Below are 20613 nucleotides of genomic sequence, written 5' to 3'. Positions count from 1 at the left end.
ATAGAAACTGCTTTGCAAAGGATCAATTAATAATCAAATGAGTTAGCGGATCTGTGGATGTCTGTCTGCAATGACACATGATTTCTAACTGTGACAACCTAAGATCATATAGTGCTATGCTATTGCTATTATCACCATGTTACTAAAAGTTTATTATTTAATAAACATTGCAAACTTTCTAAATCTAGTCACCTCACCAGAGTTGCTTTTTACCAATTAAAGCTTAATAAATTTAATTTATTTTATACAATATTTTTAATCTATTTACCAACCCATTTATATAACTTTCTTTGTTCACAAACCAACATATAGATTTCCAGACCATCACGTTATCTCATATGCGCCAATTTTCTTGTTACCTCTGTTCCAATGTGTCCCCGGGGGTATCGCACACCTGTGTCTAACACTGCTGCGGTAGTCTTCAAACCAACTCTTGTCAATGCTTTTCTAAAATTTGCATCATATTTGTTTGAGAAGCCAGCTTTTTCTAATTGATAGTATCTATTATAGTTCATATCATAATGTTCATTTTCATTGTTGTATTCTTGGTATGCTGTGTTTGAAACATAATTCCTGTTCTTCACAAGGTCCAGTTTGTATTCTCTCCTTTCCAACTGTAGCTCATTAAGAAGCACTTCAGTTCTACATATAAAAATATTTTAGAGAGGAATTTTAGCATGCTTCCAACATAGTCTACCCAATGGCAAAAAAATTCTTACCGAGACAATTTTTGTTCCAGAATTTTTTCTTGTTCTTTTAGAATCTTCTCTCTTCCTGGAGTTGAATTAGCAATGTCAATGTTTATAAACAAGTCTTGAGTGGTCATGGTGTAATAGAGCATTGTGCACTTACTTCCCAGATCTTTTTCTCTTTCATCCAAGTCTTTTTCTCTTTCATCCAAGTCTTTTTCTCTTTGTTTCAAAGAATCTTCTCTTCGATCAACTTCAGTTGTTCTTTAATAATTTATAAAAAAATTACTTTCAACATTCTTAAACTGTACACCATTCTAGCAACAATTGTTTGGTATATTACATACTAACGAATACTTACAGAGAGGGATAAGTAGTCAGCCTTTCAATGTTCTTTTTCTTCAAAATGGGATTTTCTGCAAGTTCACTTATTGATGGTCGAAGTTCATCCTATGTAATGAGATTATCCTGAGTATACATTGGATATGCTATTCCCAATATGTTATAACAACTGTGTAATTTAATCACGAGGTTGCAATCACAGCATGACACTTGTAGTACGACGGATTTTTTCAACTTACATTTACTCTGAGCATGGTAGAAATCAGATGGCTGAGTGACTCTGGAAAATGTGATGGTATTGCACGGAAACGTCCTATCTTGATTTTCTCAGCAAGAGATTTTTGATTGGCAGCAAGAAAATGGGGGGTGTTAATGCACATGCTTCGTACAACAGACAGCCCAGCGACCAGACATCAGACTTAGCATTGTATCCACTTTTGTTCATCTGCTCCTGGAAAGCAAATTTGAATAGTCAGACAAAAAGTGTACAAAAATACGTAGATTAAACTACCACACACACAATTCTTACTGGAGACATGTAATATGGTGTTCCTACAAACGTCTTGGCCATGCTTGTGTCATGGGACAGAACCCTTGCTAGTCCAAAATCTCCAAGTTTCACATTCTGGTTTGAGTCAAGGAAAACATTAGCAGGTTTTAGATCTCGGTGCAGAATGTGCTTTCCATTGTCTCGTTTGTGGCATTCTTGAAGTGCTGAGACCAGCTGTGAGAAAAGCTTCCATATAAAGTCACTCTCTAGGTATCTCCTGGTAAATGAAATTCAGAAGAATCTGGTGAGATCATAATTGAGCAACCATTACAAATGAACAACAGATTCCAACTTACCTTTCCTTTTTACATTTTGAAATAACCTGACTTAAATCACCCCCTTGACAGTACTCCATGACCAAGTATATGGTTGTGTTGGTTCTGTCAATGATTCTGTCGTGATACCGCACAATATTTGGGTGTCTCAGCTCTCGTAGCAGGTTCACTTCCGAGACCAGCATCTGCTTCTCAGACTCAGACATAGTTCCATAGTCTAATTCTTTCCATACCAGTATCTTATTGATAAGAAATAGTCAAGTTTGAACTCAAAGTAAGATGACACAAAAGTTATATAATACACAGTAGTTCTCATTTAGTTATACTTCAACTTTTCTCCCTTTCTGGAGTAACTGATAGCGATTTTAGGAGCAATTTAATAAACCAAAAATATATGTTTTAACATGTGCGTCTTAAAAGAATTGTTTGAAGAAAGAAATTATAATTCATATAGCTAAAAACCTACCTTATTATCAGACCTTCTTCGTACTTTTCTACACGTCCCATAGGACCCAGAGCCTATGGTTTCTAAAACTTCGTAATTGTCTAGTTTTGTCGACGGCATTTCATAGAATTTGTATGATCAAAATTTTTTTCAAAACATTCGAATTGTCAACATAAATCAAATATGGCGTTAGCAAACGGAAATTGAAATTCCCGCATTTTCATTGGATGAGGTCACAAATCGTTACCAGACCCACCCCGTCACAACTGTCGCGTCTAGTTGCCATGGTGTCGCGATATAAACAATATGGCGTCGCAAGTGGAGAATTCTGATCAGTCTGCTGCGGCAATACAAAAGAGTATTTCTGCTGCTTTTGATATATTTGATCATGAATCAAATAAAACAGTCGACATGCGGTGAGTCTGTTTTATATTGTTGTATAAAATCTAGCAAAATATTTTAATTTTCTGTTTTCGTTTTAAATAATGTACTTGATACAGTTGATAGTTGATATTATTATAAAAGTTGAGACGTTTAGTTGCAAAATACATTTTATCGTTATGGCATATCGTGTATTTTTTCCCCATGAATAAGTTCAATTTATGGACCTTTTAGGGAGGTTGGCACAATCGTGAGATCTCTGAAGTGCTGTCCAACGGAGGGAGAATTACACGACATTTTAGCTGATGTAATATACTAAGTATTTTTGTCTATGATGCAAATTTGCAAACAAAGTTGTACAAAATGTGTGCTCAATGACTTTTTTATGCCTGATCTGGTGTGATCCTGTTAGGTAGAGGAAGATGAACCAACGGGATATGTACGATATGAAAAATTTGAACCTGTCATGATGAACATTTTGATGCAGAAGAAGTGAGATGTTTTCGTGTGTTTTTTTTTCATTTCATTTCATTGAAAATTTATTAGCAGGAATGATACACGATGCTAAATTGCCAGTTCTTTTTCAGATACAAGCCATGCACAGAAGAGCAGTTAAGGAAGGCTTTTGAAGTGTTAGATCAGGATAATAAAGGATATCTAACTACAGAAGAGCTCACAAAGTATGTCACAGAATCTGGAGAACCATTTACCCAAGAAGAGATGGAAGAAATGATGTCCGCATCTGTTGACCCGGATCAGGGAGTTGTTTTTTATAAAGATTACATACCTATGATGGTTGTTGAAGAATCCTGACGATATGAAGCACTTTCAATATTGGGTATCTACCGGCAAAGATGTATATATAAACAAGAAGATGCTCAATATATAGGGCATGAAACTTATTGGCCGGTAGCTTCGAGTTTCAAGATTGTATCAAGGCAAGGTGGTTCAGTCTATTGAACAATCCTAACGTATAGGATTGGTCTTCATCGATGTGAACGGAACGTGCGTTTGCACACATTGATATGATACGGTTGAAAAAATTATTGTAACTTAAAATTGGTATATCATAGGTTGAAAAATGAAGGCCTTTTCATAGGTTGAACCTTTATATAGTAGGGATGTTGTTATAGAACATATACTAACGATTGACGATCGTTACGACGACAGCACCGGTTCAGAAACAAAGAAAAGCAGACGTAATTGCTACCATGCAAGAATGCTCCTAGTGCCAAGAGACCCAAGACATCTCAACTCGAAACCTTGCTTGTGAATGACCTTGTCAACTAAATTGAGATGAATATTATGCATTAGCATTTCCTGTTGCTAGTTGGTACACATAAGCACAATAGATCTTATACCGTTTTTAGAAAATTGCCCTCAGGATTGTTGGGCTGGTCAAAATCGTTGCACGTATTGAATATACCTAAAAATAGCACGAAAATTCATGCGTCGTTTTTGGGCGATCTTGCTATCAACTGACGTTTATTATAAATCCTACTAAACAGTATATTTAAAGCTACCGTGCCTCTTCATTTGTTGATTGTGAAATGTAATTGAACGATCTCTAGTGTCTGTTACTTCAAGACCCGGCTATTACAAGATTTGGTGTCTTCATCGTAATCTTTCTGCAACACAGAATATAACATCGTAAGACATATTGCATGACAAGCAAGTGATTGTTGTTCCTGCAATAAGGACTTTGCTCCTCAAAGGTTCTCAGTCAGACAGGCAGCTCTTTAGTTTGCAGTGCCACCATCTATTGTATGATAAACTACTCATTGTTATGATTGGAATAGGGCCTTAGACATCTCAGAACCTCTCAGTCAGGCTGGCAGCATTTCGGTTATGCAGTGTTAAATTCAACTGGAAATAAAGTTACATCTATATGTTATACCCAAAATGCCAAACTGATAGATGCTATAATAGTGAAGCTTTGCCGCCGAACACAAGACATATTGCGAACAATCGAACACTACCGACGATAACTCTCTTTTTAGACCGACCACAATGTGAAATGTATCTCAGTGTTTTGGACAAATCTTATATGCTATCAATGTCACTTTCTTATCTCATTTCAAACGAGTGAAACTTTAATCCCATACACACGCCCCGATAACAATCTCGGTATGTGAATTGAATGGCATAACTAGTAACCTTTTGCTTTCAACACTATAGAAACGGTTTTACAAAAGACAGTCTCGAATTTGAGTCACCAAGGACATGCTGTTTGTATAAGCACAACATCTATAAATCATCTTGGGTTGTTGTTTTCCCACATTTTCAAAACCTGTGTAGTTTTCGACGTTGCATTCAACGGAACTGCTGTGAATCGGAAATTATTTCGAAGAATAACAGCAACTGTAAGTGGAGACACTCGACTTATTTGCGTATTCAAAGCCTCCCAACTTTGGTGATATACTTTGTATATGCTCAATGTTTTTCGCAAAATTTTCTCCGTGGCATTTTCATACTCTATGCTTCGCATCACTCTTTATGTAATGTTTAACTTAAGATATGCGCTATTCAAATTCTATCAGAACTTTATTTAAATTTTATCACATATTTTCCTTGTATCGTTAACACAAAGCCCGTGCTCAATTAAATGCTGGTGGCATCTGTCAGCTGGAGATTCGTCCCTATCTATCAATCCCTCGGTCGGGAAAGCAAACTTAGCTAACAAAAAACGGTGACCCATTTGCTTGCGTGATTGAAGAACGAAACCTTTTTCATCTGAGGGGATTAGAATGAAATTTCCTCCTAATTGCTACATGTGGCAGTTTTGAAATGCAGACATTTATGGCGGGAAAAGCGTATTGTTTTCAATCACGCAGATGTTCAAGATGTCTTGGTTACGACCGCCAAACTCCCCATTGCTTTAAGCAAAGTTTACTGGATGAGGCTTGCTGTGATCTTATGAAATAGTCGTAACTTCTTTGGATGAATTGGATCTAGTAAAATAAAAGTACAAAAATAATATGTAACCGCAACACAGCTGTTAGACAGCTGCATGTCTTTGGGTGTCTATATAATAGACCTGCTCAATGCACATGTCTTACCAAGAATAAAAAAAACCACTTCATCTATCCGTGCCAATTTTTGGATCCACGATGATGATATTAGCATGAATAGCATCATGTTACTATGCCTTTCTCACTGAAAAAAGATGCAGGGTTCCCAAACGTGAATACTACTATTCTACGATAAATCGGTTCCTTTCTCTCACTTTTCTACCAAAAACCTTCGATGACTTCTGGTCGAGCTTTGATTTCTGTTCCTAGTTTGCGAAAGTGTCCTAGGCTAGCGTCTACATTCTGTTCAGTTGTTTGCTTTGGTTTTCGAATTTGATTTCGAGAGAGTTCTTTTGGTGAATTAGCTAGGGCTGCCTTGCGTGAACCCCGTACATTGTTCACCAAATTGTATTTGCTAATTTCGGCGATATGTCAGCGTTTATATGGTCACCTGGTCATCTCAACTATCGTCACCTGATCTTCACAATGTCTGACCAGTTCGGGTATAACTGCTGGGAACAACACACAACAGCTGCGCTAGGCTTTCCCACGGTGGTAGTATTGTGTATTGGAATGTTGACATTGAATGGATTATTACCGATTCTATAAGTTTGAACAGCTGAGGAAAGAGAGACTTAGGTTAACTGCTCATAAGTTCCGGTCCGACAGCTACCTTTTGTTCCTTAATGACGGATGTATACATAGGGATGAATTGAAACTCTTACTTGAAATACACCAGCCGATGCCTGCGTTATGTTGCGAATTCAAGAACTAGACGTCTCTGAAGAAAACGTCGTGAAATTAGCTGTAATATTTAGAAAACTCGAGATTGCCACGTCCATTAGTGCGTAGCCTCGGCACTGGAAAGGCTGATACCGATATTAAAATACTTCTTTATTCAAGAGCGCGGGGGTTTGTTAACAATAGAGAGATTACGAGCTTCACAATTCAAAACAAGGCGCAGGTAACTTAAATACAGCTGGCCAATATAAAGACTTGTCAGTTCCAAAGCAGCAGTCGAGAGGAAAGGACGCATTGGGTAACCTTTGAGTGAAATTGTAGTCGACTCCAGATATCGGATCTGATTTACTTCTTTTCTTAACCGAACGATTTGTTTCACCACATCTTATACCAATATGCTTACCCAAACTGAATTAGGATACACTGAAGAGTCGTGTAGCAGATTGGACAGTTTCCCCGACGAAAGCATTCTCGATTCAAACACATGGCCTCTTCAACGGGAAGATAAGATGGACGAAGCGTTCGTTACTCTGATGAGGACACTGCCGGCAGAGATAGTGAATTCAAAAAACCTGAGCGAGCTCGAGATTCTCCTGTTGGCGATGGAGTACATTAAAGGACTTGAAAATGCTTTGGACACAGCTGTTGAAATGAAGGAATAAACATGTCATTATCACGACGCATGAAGATTCAGATTATGCTAGCTATAAGTGAATACAGAGTTCACAAACAAGTCTGGCACAGTAGCATGTTACTTCTGAAAGCGTACCGTTTGAACCATTGGACAACAAGACTCGTGCCAAAACTCAAAAACATTGCAAAACTACGGTGCCATCAGCAAGTTTACGTTATATACGGGCTATAGCTGTTTGAACAGTATAAAACGAACTATTTAAGCAACCGTACAATTTGTCCAAAGACACAGGAAAATGGCTTGTATTATATGTACACGAAACATATTGATATGCATGTGCGCATCGTTACTGAATGAGTGGGAACGTTTTCCCCCGATAGAAATTGTAAATAAATGTAGTTAATTTAGGAGTATGTAAATATAACTGTACGTATGAGGGAATCCTGTGTATATAGGTGAAGTAATGTATATATCTATTTTTTTATATTAATTAATCCTATGTAAAATTTAAATAAATACTTTACTGCATACAATATTGTTGTGATTATTTGATATTTTTGAAAAAGTTGAAAGTTACGGACTTCATTAAAAGACATTTTATTTAAACCAGACATTGAAAGCTGTTTAGCACTGTGTCGAGGCAAAATATAAAAAAATACCTTCCGTTTTCATTAAACAAACGAGAACTTATTTTCACTTCTTATAGAGCATCCTATAATCACGATTCATGCTTCAAATCTGGCAACATTTTATAAGATTCATAGCGTTTTAAATCTGATCCTTATCTCCAATTAGTTCATATTTAGCGTTTCATATTCAAATCTGCATTCCTTCTCAGTTCTCGTGTGTAGCAACACAGCGTGATTTCCGTACGCTAAATGGTGACCACCCATATCGCACGATTCAACAGTAGATAGCGTTGTTATTGGTGGCGCCCTTTATATTACTGGGCTGGGCAAAAAACAGAGAATTTGTGTTGAATAGCTTGTAATCTGTGAAATATTGGCTTATGTACATGAAGCAAGGTGGCGTATGGTAATTATGATGTGTTGACAGAATCGTCTTAGAGTTACTCGCAAGCATTTTTTTTTATTCCACTCTCTGGTAGTTTTTTACACCAATAAAGTGTTTTCATTAAAGACAGTTTGGGCAAAACTGTGTTCTAATGTGGAAATGCTTTAAAACCGTCCTGCTTTTCGGAGGAGTCTATTTTTGAACAGGTTAATTAATTATTACCACATGAAATTGCTGAGATGGGCAAACTCACAAATGTTGCAATTTACAGAAACAATCGTAAACTAAATCTTTCAAATAAACATTAGTGTCACATGTTCAAAGAAGCACATGTTTTTCAATGAATTTATCGAATTACCTTTGAGTATTTCTAATGGGTGCTTCAAGTGAAAATCATCGATATTTTACCCAAAATAGTGTTGATATAAAAAAATTATCGTCCGTCTAGGCAATGAACTAAGGGTCAACCGACTTAGCAAAGCCTGCTTTATCTCAAAGTAGCTTTATCGATTAACCTAGATTAGAATGCTATAATCGCCGAAGTATTTGTCCGAGCATACATTTTGACATGTGAAAACGAGCAAGTCCGGCTAAAACAGGTCTTGTCATATCCAGGCTGGATTATCGATACCATCTATTCTATATGTTAGTAACCAATATATTTTCTTGCACTAGTTGTTTGTTTTTTTATGTCAGTGTATAAAAGTGAATAGATATTGGTGGGGGAAAATATTTTATGGTCTAGCTGGCAAAGTCGCATATTTGACATTGTAAGTGTTCACCAACTCTAGTCAGGATGACGCATATTGTGTTTATTCCAAACAAATATGTCCGAACACCTGCGTTAACAAAATAGCCGATAATAAGCATCAATTTCGCTCCTACTGACGTGTTTTGAAAGACCGTATTGTTTTTGAAATGACCATAATTGCAGCTCTTGTGTCCAAAGTAATGTGGAATGAAATATTTTCATGCATGACTGCACCCAGCTGCAACATCGTGTCTTTATGAACGACCATTTCAACCGCTTATGGTCAAATCCTAATTGCAACTTAGCGTTGGTAATTAAGTAATTGCAACACGTTAACTTTCTAAATTCTTACCATTTATTAAAAGGAGGAACGAAATATGTTCACTAAATATCTATCAATCAATAGAATTGGACATGACAGTCCGTGTAATAAATTGTTGGAAAGTAAATTATGGTTTTATGTATTCACGGTCTAATTACAGATGCATAAATGAACTTGTTGATAAATATGTCCCGAGCAAAATTTGTGTCAAGCATAATTCTGTATGTCATTAAATGGCCGTAAATGTTTATGAAATCCAAAGTACAGAGAATTATTGTTAACCTAAAGAGATTTCTGTTTTCTTTTAGAGTTTTTACCGGAGTTTAAACTTTGGTTAGACGAATAAGCACATTCCTGAGTAATTAAAGATCTTTTACACTTTAAGAATCTATAATCATAGGCATAGAGAAACGTTGCAGTCATGAGGCGGGAAATTTAAAGATAAAAAATCAGGAAACGGTTATTTTATTGATTTATCACAGCACATGGCAATTACGAATTGAACAATTGGCGAACAGCGAAAACGCCTGATCTGCGTGCAGCGAGTTTTGGCGCGAAAATTGAACAAAGACGATGACAACTTGACTTATTTATATGGTAATTTTACGACACTAGAACATCTGACGCCGAAATAATCGTTCGCATCGCTCCATTTAAGCTATTTCCTATTTAATCTTATAATACTCAGAGTAATTTGAAGTAAACTTTACGGTGTTTGAAAAATAAAGTTTCGAGAAACGGTCAACCTTTAGTCCGTTCTGCGCATGTGATATGTAAGCCTTGAATGTAAAGCTGTGTTCAAAATGTAACTCTTTTTTATTTGAAAAGGTACACTAAAGAAAATCCGACATAAATCATTCGTCACTATTTTTCTAAAAATTGAAAAGAATATAATTTTGCACTGCAGTTTTGCAGGATTCATTTTTGAAGATGAAATCATTTTGAAAGACCAAAGATCTCGAGTCCCCACGGTATCAGCGGTCAGCGTTGAACTGAATGAAATTACGTCATAATAATGGATTAACTGGAACGTGGGAGCCATGGATGTTGCAAATTGCAAAACACAACAAATATTTTTTTGATCATTTTGCCAGATTCTCGTCCTATTTTTTTTATTTTCTCCCGCCTTTTGCACCAGTTCAACAGCTCTGTAAGTATCACAACACAATATAACGTATTAAAATCCATTCAATGGGGGGGGGGGGGGCTTTATGAGAGATAGTTTTATTAAAATAGTTCATTTGTCTGGAGACTGCAGTCTTGCTAATTTTTATGGTTTAAACTAGTAATTAGTTATATATTTAAGCATGATTGGGTCGAAAATCAAAATCAAATATTAGGAAAAATAATTGTATATGCATTGTAAGCTGATGGGGTAATTACAAAAGACATTGACACTTTTAGCAGAAAAAACTCAAGTGTCTAAAGTAGAAAGTGTCATAAATAATTGTCTGAAAATATCCTGGTTAGATCAACCTATTAACACCATATCATTTTGATATAACTTTATCACTTTATTGTCCATCACTTTGTTGAATTTTTCCACCATCTTTTCCAGGTTATGGCTCATCGATTAGTCTCTCATCACCGAGCATTTTTCTCACCAAGACACCTTGCTGGTGTTTCACAGTACATCTCAACAACAGCAGCAAGGAATTATGAAGTGAAGGACTACTTTGAGTTCACTGAGAAAGTTTTGAAGTCTAAAAAACCTGTTCTGGTTGATTTTCATGCAACGTAAGTCTAGATGAAAAAAGTAAATTTTTTATATCGCAAAAATGAGTAACCTGCTTTGGTCTTTGTGTAGATGGTGTGGTCCATGTAAACAGCTAGCCCCTAAATTGGATTCACTTATTGATATGAAGGATGGTGCTGTAGAACTTGCTAAGGTTGATATTGATGAGAATGCTGAATTAGCTATGAATTATGGGGTATGTTCATGCAGTAGGTATTCACTCAACGAATAGAAAATGCGCACACAGATTAATTTGGGTCCTTATGTTACTTAAGGATATTCAGAGAAAACAAGACTAAATAGCATATGCAAATTTGGTTGCTAGGTTACAGCTGTACCGACTGTTCTTGGAGTTCGGGATGGCAAAGTTGTTGACAGATTAGTTGGCCTGGGCAATGATGAACAGCTAGAAAATCTTGTGGCTAAAATCACTAATGGTGACTGACTACTAGCCAAGTTTTGATGCCCAATTGTGTAAAGTTTGTAAGTGATATATCAAATATATAAATAATAGACAATTGTGCAAATGAAATTTTTACTAATCACTTAAGTACAAACATTACCTGGCTGATTTAAAATCTATTCTAGGAATTGGCATGTACATTTGCTAAAAAAAGATTACGATTCAAAAACCCTCGCATTCTAAAACCATCACAGGTTATGCACTATTGAGTTTTACAAGTGCATGAACTTTTCTACTGTAAAACAAATAGATAACTGTACTGTAAATCTGATGTTGTTTCAATTACCAGATCAATTCCTTGGCATGAAACAGCATAACTTTACAAACTATGCACAATGTTATAACAATACAGTGCCATTAGTGGTTAGTTTTAGTTGATCAAGTAGGACCTCAATTTTTATTGCTGCAGTCTAATAGATCTTGTTTATCTAACGTTCCTGTCCTCTTCCTCGCCCCCTCCCTCTGCCAGCAGGCTGGGATTGGCTAGGACCAGCACCATAGGGTTTAAACATAGCATTTAGAGGTAGGTTTGGGCATATTGTTGTGCATGATGTTTTTCTGTCTTGCGACACTTTACCCATGCATAGTCCTCTTCTCCAAAGTTGAACTAGATCATCATAGTCCTTACCATCATAGGAGATCTTGCCCGTCTCTGGGTTGCCCTGAAACAAGGAGCAATATAGTTTTGTTTCGTATCACAATGAGTTAAAAAACATTGGAATAACAGAGTTACGTTGATTACCTGAAGAAGCACATGTTCTGGACCAGTGTCTGATTTTAAGCAAACAACAAATGACCCTGTATCTGCATACGTTGAACTAAATCTGATCAAATATGTTCCAACTTTTTCTGCATTGCCTATGAGCTGATCTGCATCTTCTTTGGTCATATATCCAGCGAAGAAGCTAAAATAGGGTTAAAAAACAGTCAAACATTTGAATGCTTTCAAAAGTCTTTACTACAATACATAGACAAAATACAGTATATACCTGTGTGGTCCAGTGTTAGTTTTGTAGGTAGTAGATTTTTTCATCAAGTCAGCAATCTGAAATTTGTTCAAACAATATTTTTGTTCAAATTAAGTAGAACTTAACAGCAGCTCAAACTCATGTACATTAACAAAAGTAGTTGTGCTCAACAATTAAGTTTTGTGTGGAAAGAAATACCTTGTAAAAAAGACCATCATTGCCAGTTTTAATTGGACCAAACCAGGCTACCAGGTTGGCAAAATCACGATCATGGACATATTTATTGTGCCGTTCCTCTACAGTGAAAAAGTCAGTGTGGTCACAAACTAATTCCAACATACAACTTTTGTGCTTCATTTTGAGCGCTGATGAAAACTTTACAAACATCATGCTAGGTAATGACTTTCATATTCTATTTCTAGGTCACAATACAATTAATTTTATGAAATAAAATGGATGTAAGCAATTTAACATAATTATATTGGCTTACCATAAGGCTCAATCTTTAAAACATAGCAAATAAATCTCATGATCTGGCTTTTCTGGCTTTCCTCCTTAAACTCTTTTTTCAACAACTCCTCAAATTTTCTCCACTCCTAGAAATTTGTAGTAAGCATTACACAGTGTAACATATATTAGGGAGCACAATTTTTCAAGAAAGCATCAAGGCTCGGCACAGCGGTAATTGGTTGCTTGTTAACTTAGTGGTACTCTTATAAATACATTGGTCCAGGTGCATCTTCAGTTAGCTGGCTCTGATTGTCAGCAATTGTTGTTTGCAACTCAACAGTCGATCTACAGTCACTTATATTCAAGGTTGAAATCAACATACCTTTGTTGTTGCTTTGGGGATTGGTGGTATTGAACGCCAAAAATGATCAGATTCTGATGTGTGGAAGCTTATTGATGATTGTACACGAGGAGCTTAAATTGAAATCATATACAGTATATATCATATATTAATAATGGATTGAGATTTAGGCCATATAGAGCACATAACGTTTATGTAACCAACAAACCTAAATTATCATCTGTATGTTGCTTTGCAAAACTTCCACTTTTCTCTCTGAGACAATGTAAAAGTAAATTAATTTAATGTATGATGGTTAAAATTGCATAAATAGCTAAATAGATATACCTTTTCTCAAAAGGTGGTGATCTTAAACTGCCCACTCCAGAGTCTGGGCGCTGTAACAAATTTGTGAAACATATATTAATTAATTGCCATATTACTCTTAGCTGACCATAATTTTAATTATTTGCATGGTAAAAAATTTCATGGTATATCACCTCTGCACTACTGGGTGTACCAGCATCTATATAAAAAAATTCAATTTTTAGTATATCAAGGCTGGAGCGAACCAACCACAGCCCCCCCCAACCTTAGCAATAACCCCCCAACCTTAGATACCTACCACCAACAAAGGCATCACCAATTGCACTAGATTTCCAGTACCCTCTGAGAACCCTGGTATTTTGCCTAGCCCTTCCCCTCTCTGTCCTTTGCAGTATATTGCTGCAATCCCTGGTTTTTCTTCAAATTATAATTGATTTTCTATTTACCTTTGTAAGGACTTTTTGGTGTGCAGGGAGATGGCATGAACTCACTGTATAAAATGAAAAACATAATTTTCAGAAAACATTTAGAGCAAGAATAGACCTGTCACTTCATGTCACTGGACAGATGGAGTTACTCAAAAATGGATGTATTAACTGCAGTATGCTTTGAGTTCAACTACCACATTGCACTGCAGATAATTAATTTACATACAGATATACATACACATACCTAGTAGATGATCCACTAACAGGTGTGGTTTCTTGGCTAGGGTTTTTATATTTTTTGAAATTTTCTCTCCTTTCCAACGCTTAACAAATGGAATACTTTGAGTTAATTCACTGTTGAAGTAAATGTGGTACTTAACTAACTATAAATAAGCACAACTAACAAATGATGCATACCAGTACTGGATTGTTCACACATATCATCATGAAATACATTTAAAACATCATGACGATTCATTTGGTATAAAACTTGCAGAAGTTTTGTGATCTTTTGATCAGATATTTCTTTGAATAATCTTTGAGATGGGCCCTTGTGATTTTCATCTTCTTGGTTCCCTATTTCTTTTTCGAATTTTTCTATAATTGTTGGTTTCACACCCATTCTTGATGCAACATTGCGCCAATCCATGCGATTCTCCTTTTTAATGTTCAACAAATCATGAACCTCGCTAATTATATGATATGGAATATCCGATATTGTATTGTATCTTTTTGTTTGTTTCTACCAAAGACAATAATAAATATATCATTTAATTTGATTATCTGAAGCTGGGTGGCTTAAACACTGTATAGACTGAATTCTTTACCAGTATATCCTCATAGCGAGTGAAGTCGACGCTGCCTTGCCTTGGGATTGTCAACAAAGGAGGTCTGCCAAAGGAAGATAAAAGAATCATTACAAGTTAGCTGTTTTGCATGACCTTTCGTTGTCAGTTAATTAGTATATAAAATTTTTGTATATAAAAATTCCATTACCTTCTCACTGTTTCATGACTTTCATCTAATGCTGGTGGAGAATGTCTGTCCTCCTACAATTCAAATGAATATTTCAGCGACTTTACATGCTGCTGTGAAGGTAACAAGCAAGTAGAAATCTAGCTTTGTAATCTTTTGCTATATAGCCCAAAGCTCAATCAACGGAGTGACACAACAACTTATTTTCTTTATTTTAGATTTGTTTATTTTGGGACAGGTTTACTGTTATTAATGATGCTCACTGCATTGCTGCTATTAGGACAAATTGAAAGTTGCCATTTATGATATATTTTATCTAAACAGTTACCTGTGGTGCGTAATGATTGGCATTTGCATCAAAATTAAAATGTTCGCCGTCTAAGATATAAAAGGTAGAAGTTGAACAATGAACAAAGGTTCCCAGCTCACTTAAATTAACCTTACATGGTATATTACAAAGAAAACCATAAGTCTAGGTTTTGCTAGTGCATAGGATGCTTTGGCCTTTGTGGGGTGTTGTGCAGGTGGGTGATAGATTGTACTCTATGACAATGATGTGTGTTGGCAATAAGTTTCAAATATGTGCTTTAATATAGACTAAATCTCATTCACCAGGTTCTTAATTAGAATCATGATATTGTTGTGACATTGGGGTGTAATATAGTGAGTACATGCATATACATGCAGTTTTTAATACTTCATAATTATACTTTTGATAACCTTTTGCAAGGATTATGATAAGGTAGACAAGAGTGGAAAGCGATTACTTTTGGTCAGAAATATTTTATTAATTTCGAAGAGCCCCGGAATATGCTCTATAATTCTCTTTGATACAATATTTCTGCACCTTTTAGGGTAAACAGCACAAATATTGAACTTCGTTTAGAAAAAGCGGTAATCTTTAAATTAGAGTTTTAGCTACCCCGATATTTTGCTGTTCAAATACACGGAGAATTAGTTAAACAAGGAAGGGCAAGGAGCTACTTGACTAATCAAATTTTGAATTCATCGTAGATTTGCATGCAATTCTTCTTGAGTAAAATCGCTGGTTTAATTTGTTTATTTAAACTTGTCGAAAACGGTTCTTGCATCCCCACAATTAGCAACGCCTGGTCGGTTTTCAGTGTTTAATAAATCGCTTTATCAATTTCCTAATAAATAGTACCCATTAGTACGAGAAAATTCAATAGAAGATATCGATAGAATACTCAAACGGGCAATCATTCCGTCCCCATACACATATTTCAAACAATTGTACAATACAAACACACTTTTGTACATTTTTGTGTGCCTGGTTCATACCAGGTTAGACTTTTAAAACAACCGCATACCTGAGGACATTGTGAAGTTACAAGCTTAACAAAACCCTGAAAAAAAGCAACCACAAAACAGTTAGAGCAATAGTTATTAGATGTATATGTTAGCGAGCCGTGTGTAAATAACTATAGAGGCACATCGATATGTTTTAAAAACGCGTTGATTCGTAAACTGCCGCGACCTGCTTCGATGCTATGCATTTGTTAAAATTTCTCAAGCGAGGATTTGTGTTTTGACTTGAGTATTGAACATTTGACGATGCAAAATGTGAACTTACCCTGAAAACACGCGTCCTGTGTACGAAATGTTGAAATTAATAATAAGCACGCCAAGCCTTCATACAAGAAATTGGCTCTTCTTTTCTTAGAATTCTGCCCACACAGGAAGTATAAAACTGTACAATAATAATCCCGATAATAATTGTGCTTTCGGTATCAAATTTCACCGAAACCCTCTAAATTTTTTGCGGAAATTGCTTTGGCACAAGCGATATGCATGTATAGCAAAATATTGAAAACACCAAACAACATTTTGTTGTCTTGTGGATACGTGTAAATAAAAATAATTTGTAGCAATTTGCATAGTGGAAACTGGAATGTCACCTGGGATCGAGGTTGCTGAAATGTTTCATTTGTGACGGACCGAAGCCTCCTTAATGTGAAATATCATTACCATCTTCTTACATGAAGTTTTTCCAACTTTCAGATCTCAAAATGGCGAAGCGCACAGGACTGACAGGAGTGGAAAACCAATTTTGCGTTGTTCCAAGAAAGTCTATAAAACTTCTCGGTGAGTCGGTTGGGATTGGTTATCTGTCCAGCGAAGTTGCTGCAACATTGGCCGAGGATTCCTCTTACAGAATACGTCAAATAGTTAAGGTGAATAAAACATACATTATTTTACTATAGTATTCTCACATAATTAAACAGCAGTAACTCAACACTTTTTATGCTTTTCAATCCATAACATATTGACTTATTTCCCTTTGCAATGATATAACCTACAGAATGCCAACCAATTTGTGCACCACAGTAAAAGAGATCATATGACAGGGGAAGATATAAACAGGGCCTTGTTTTGGAGTCATGTTGAGGTTAGTAGGGATCAGTAGAGTAGCCTGACTGATGATGTAGCCTTGCAATGCTAATATTTTGCTGATCATTGACTGTGAGAGCAATCAATCTCTAAAGAAATAAATAATTAGAACTGACATTTTCACAGTGGGACAAATTATCCTCTGACGAGAAGTTGTGTATATTGGGCAACATTCATACTTGGATGATTTGTTAGGTAGCCACTGGTATAAAATCATTGTTTGTATGTCATACTCCACTTTTCCAGCCAATTTATGGATATGGTTCAAAGAACAGCAATATATTCAGTAGCATATCAACAAAGGATGGAGATCTATTCTTTCATGAAGATAAAGAAATCAATTTAAGAGAACTTGCATTTTCAAAAGGATTCTCTTCATTAAATGAACTTGGCAGCAGCGATATCAATGTCGAAGGTATCAAGAACCACTAAATTATTTTATCATTTGTATTTTCTATGAAGATCTTGAGCACAATCTACAATTCCATAGTCATAATGATCCTTCTTGTTAAGCTGGATAGTTTTGATTCAGATTTCCATTACATTTTAGTTTCAGTATTAGATAAAAAAGTTGTTAAAAGTGATGGTCAAGCACAAGGTATGTCCAAGTTTATAAACTTATACAGTCTGCATATGTTTTACAATCTGTATAGTATACAAAATTTTTGTTTTCAATAGCTCAAGGTGACAATCAACAATCTGCTGTCAAACACCCTGAATTTGACAGTCTTAAACCAGTAAGTTTATTTTATCCTGTATGTGTTACAATATTGAAGTCCTGTTTTATAATGTATCTTTTGTTTTTTACAATTAAAGGTTCTAAAGACCTACTATAACCAAGTGATGAGAAATATAATCACAGGCAATGATAAAGCAGTTAAGGTATCTAACCAAAGTTGTGAGAAATAGTGTATTAATTTCCCCATCTTTTATCCCAAAACAATGGGGGGAAATTGTTCAGTGTGTGTCACAGAAAAGACATACATTTGAGTGGAGGAAAGATACAATTCACTAATTAAGATACCATTGGTTAATTAAACCTAGGTCATTCTTACTGATGTAAAGACCAATCAAAGAGGACAAATTCTTCTTCCATACTTTGTTCATTTTTTGACAACTGCGGTGGGTTTTTAACTTTCTTGTTCTTCAGTTATTTTTGGTACATTTGTAAGTTGTAGTAACTGTGGTTAATAACAACCTTGTACAGGTTAATAACTGAAGCATTCTCAGCTGGTACTTTACCACCATCTTTACCAAACAATATTCACTCTCTGTACTTTGGATATTTCCTAGATGCAATCCTTGGATAAAGATATCCCAAAACTTTTAAGAATATTTGATTTTATCAAAGCTTTGGTGGACAACAAGCATCTTTATCTTAAACCCTACGTACGTATGTCTATATAGTCTTGTTGTGTCCATGGCAATCATCATATCTATAAAAAAGCTTTTAATGCTTTTTATACACCAGGTTGTTGAGCTTGTAAGAGCAGCAATGTTCTGTTTGATTGAAAAGCCTGTTTCTAAAGTTTCTGCAAGCTGGATAGATGACTGGGCCTTACGAAACAGGGCAGCTCTAACACTCTGTCATATTGATAGGTATGTTTATGATCGAGAAGATAACAGCACTGATGTCAGTACTAGATTATCAGTAAAAATTAAGTTAGTTTTGTTTAGGTTTCCTTCTGATGCAACCCTGGATCAATAAGAGATAATGCTTACTGGACCTCTACTAGGAAGAACAGTTTAGAACTGATAGAGTTATCCAGTATAAATAAAGCGAGTTTAGGTTTCCTCAAGGTGTTTAACATTGGGTCTTGTTTGTACTATGGTGGCTGTTTTCGCCCTGACTAAATCAGATTTTTGTTCTTCAAGAAAGTGCAATAATGCTGGAAACTTGCTTCATCTCCAACTATTACGAAATTTAAAAGATATTTACCACGCGACTGACAGACCATTGCATTCTCAATATGGCGCGATTACTGGCTTAGCTATGCTTGGAGATCATGTAAGTAAAACCACCGGTCAGATATCACTTCAAACCATTCAAACGTGGTTGAAAAGGATTTGGAGTATGAATACAAGTCGATTTTTTCTTTCATCGTAGGCTATTGAACAAACTATATTCCCACACATGAAAGAGTTTTGTGAAAACTTAAGGAATCTCCAGGAAAAAGATGTAGCACGAGAAGAACTTATTCAAATTCTTCATATTTTAGAAATTTTGAAGGTAATTAGGTTGATTGCTTATTAGCTGTTATATAATATTTTGTATTCTTGATCATATACAGTCCAAGAGTACACTCTACCATGGTCAAGAAGTTTCACATTTTACTGCACACTAGTGATGTATATTATGTACGTCAAACTATAGATCAGTACGATGTCAATATTTCGTGCCAAGTTGAGAACTATTGCTACGCTTCGTGAAAAGCAATTCCAAATACAGAAGACCAGAGGTAATGCCACAAACACGCCGGCGGACAAACACAGCAAATTAGGTCTGGTGGATCAGACTCCATTGAACAAAGAGATTATTGAATGGTATAGACATATCTACACTGCCCTCGGTGATGCCTTTGTTTTACTTCTCGGAAACGTGGAAGATTATGAGAATTTTACGATGTCCAAGTTGGGAAAAGTAACTCGTCCCGGTCGGTCTATGCTCAACCAATCAAGGTTACAATATATACGAAAAATGATTCAGACTGCTCTGGAAAATCGAATGCAAACGGTTCCATCCTCCTTTGCATTTTCTTTGCAAGGAGAGAAGGAAAGAATGCTTAGTGAGCTTTCTGTTTCAACTGAAACGGGCCAGACAAAATCCTCGTATTTGAATCCCTATTTTCTTGACAGAGAGAAGAGCGAATTTCGGTTTCAAAACTTGTTGGAAAACTCTAGACCGAAACATATTTTTAAGGTAAATCGAGATACATGCAGATTACCAAGCCTTGGCCAAGGAAGAACATCGTTTGATAAGAAGCCAATAGCCTTGTTGAGCTTGCCCTTGTAATTTTTGGAGGCGTCAAGCCTATTGTAAAAAGAAAAAAGTAGGCTATAAGTGTTCCACCTACACCCATATCATTTTACTCTTGAATGGAGGCTCTTTGAAGGACCTTAGCGTGTGTTATATCCCACAACACTTACAATATCTGAATACAAAATTATGATAGAGAGCAATGCACATAAAAAAGGACTCTGGAATTTGTCGCCCGAAAACGACGAAAACAATAAAATTTTTAAGAATGCAAATTTTTGGATCGTGATATAAGCTAGATAAATAGCGGTTATATTTGCAGGTAAATTCCAAAGCAATGCTAACCTGGTTTTCTTTCTCCGCCCCCCTGAAATTAAACGCGG

At 35.9% G+C, this 20613-nt stretch overlaps 5 protein-coding genes across 5 annotated transcripts; 3 read left to right on the top strand and 2 right to left on the bottom strand.

The window, feature by feature from the left end:
• Positions 1-277: 277 nt before the first annotated feature.
• Positions 278-2485, bottom strand: LOC114525729 (serine/threonine-protein kinase Nek2-like). Its single transcript, XM_028547148.1, is given in 8 exon segments — positions 278-642; positions 720-953; positions 1051-1139; positions 1271-1390; positions 1393-1482; positions 1561-1798; positions 1878-2095; positions 2323-2485. Coding segments are annotated over 8 exon segments (1401 nt in total). The 5' UTR covers positions 2422-2485; the 3' UTR covers positions 278-329.
• Positions 2486-2603: 118 nt separating this feature from the next.
• On the top strand, positions 2604-4913 carry LOC114525745 (dynein regulatory complex protein 8-like). Its single transcript, XM_028547164.1, has 4 exons — positions 2604-2717; positions 2917-2989; positions 3095-3174; positions 3270-4913. The coding sequence occupies exons 1-4, from the start codon at positions 2608-2610 to the stop codon at positions 3493-3495; spliced, it is 489 nt and encodes a 162-aa protein (XP_028402965.1). The 5' UTR covers positions 2604-2607; the 3' UTR covers positions 3496-4913.
• A 5264-nt stretch (positions 4914-10177) lies between these two features.
• On the top strand, positions 10178-11431 carry LOC114525660 (thioredoxin, mitochondrial-like). Its single transcript, XM_028547062.1, has 4 exons — positions 10178-10305; positions 10714-10892; positions 10963-11086; positions 11216-11431. Exons 2-4 carry the CDS (start codon positions 10717-10719, stop codon positions 11333-11335), a joined length of 420 nt encoding a protein of 139 aa, XP_028402863.1. The 5' UTR covers positions 10178-10305; positions 10714-10716; the 3' UTR covers positions 11336-11431.
• LOC114525659 lies at positions 11412-16714 on the bottom strand. Its single transcript, XM_028547061.1, has 17 exons — positions 16436-16714; positions 16173-16208; positions 15170-15219; positions 14863-14915; positions 14694-14757; positions 14284-14608; positions 14111-14189; positions 13885-13928; positions 13612-13637; positions 13460-13509; positions 13341-13387; positions 13154-13245; positions 12812-12917; positions 12520-12617; positions 12343-12398; positions 12096-12258; positions 11412-12015 (listed from the first exon to the last, which is right to left on the bottom strand). The coding sequence occupies exons 2-17, from the start codon at positions 16180-16182 to the stop codon at positions 11782-11784; spliced, it is 1497 nt and encodes a 498-aa protein (XP_028402862.1). The 5' UTR covers positions 16183-16208; positions 16436-16714; the 3' UTR covers positions 11412-11781.
• Positions 15347-20521, top strand: LOC114525658 (TAF6-like RNA polymerase II p300/CBP-associated factor-associated factor 65 kDa subunit 6L). The gene is made up of 14 exons (XM_028547060.1): positions 15347-15365; positions 15457-15504; positions 16864-17036; positions 17165-17251; positions 17500-17668; positions 17804-17851; positions 17932-17990; positions 18070-18135; positions 18298-18375; positions 18547-18642; positions 18725-18852; positions 19129-19261; positions 19361-19483; positions 19628-20521. Exons 3-14 carry the CDS (start codon positions 16872-16874, stop codon positions 20264-20266), a joined length of 1791 nt encoding a protein of 596 aa, XP_028402861.1. The 5' UTR covers positions 15347-15365; positions 15457-15504; positions 16864-16871; the 3' UTR covers positions 20267-20521.
• The last annotated feature ends 92 nt before the right edge of the window (positions 20522-20613 follow it).

Source organism: Dendronephthya gigantea, unplaced genomic scaffold, assembly GCF_004324835.1.
Source record: "Dendronephthya gigantea isolate DGI-Jeju-01 unplaced genomic scaffold, DenGig_1.0 000035F, whole genome shotgun sequence".
Taxonomy (NCBI): domain Eukaryota; kingdom Metazoa; phylum Cnidaria; class Anthozoa; order Malacalcyonacea; family Nephtheidae; genus Dendronephthya; species Dendronephthya gigantea.
Note: the sequence above shows the minus strand (reverse complement) of the source record. Positions and strands in the feature narration are given on the sequence as shown.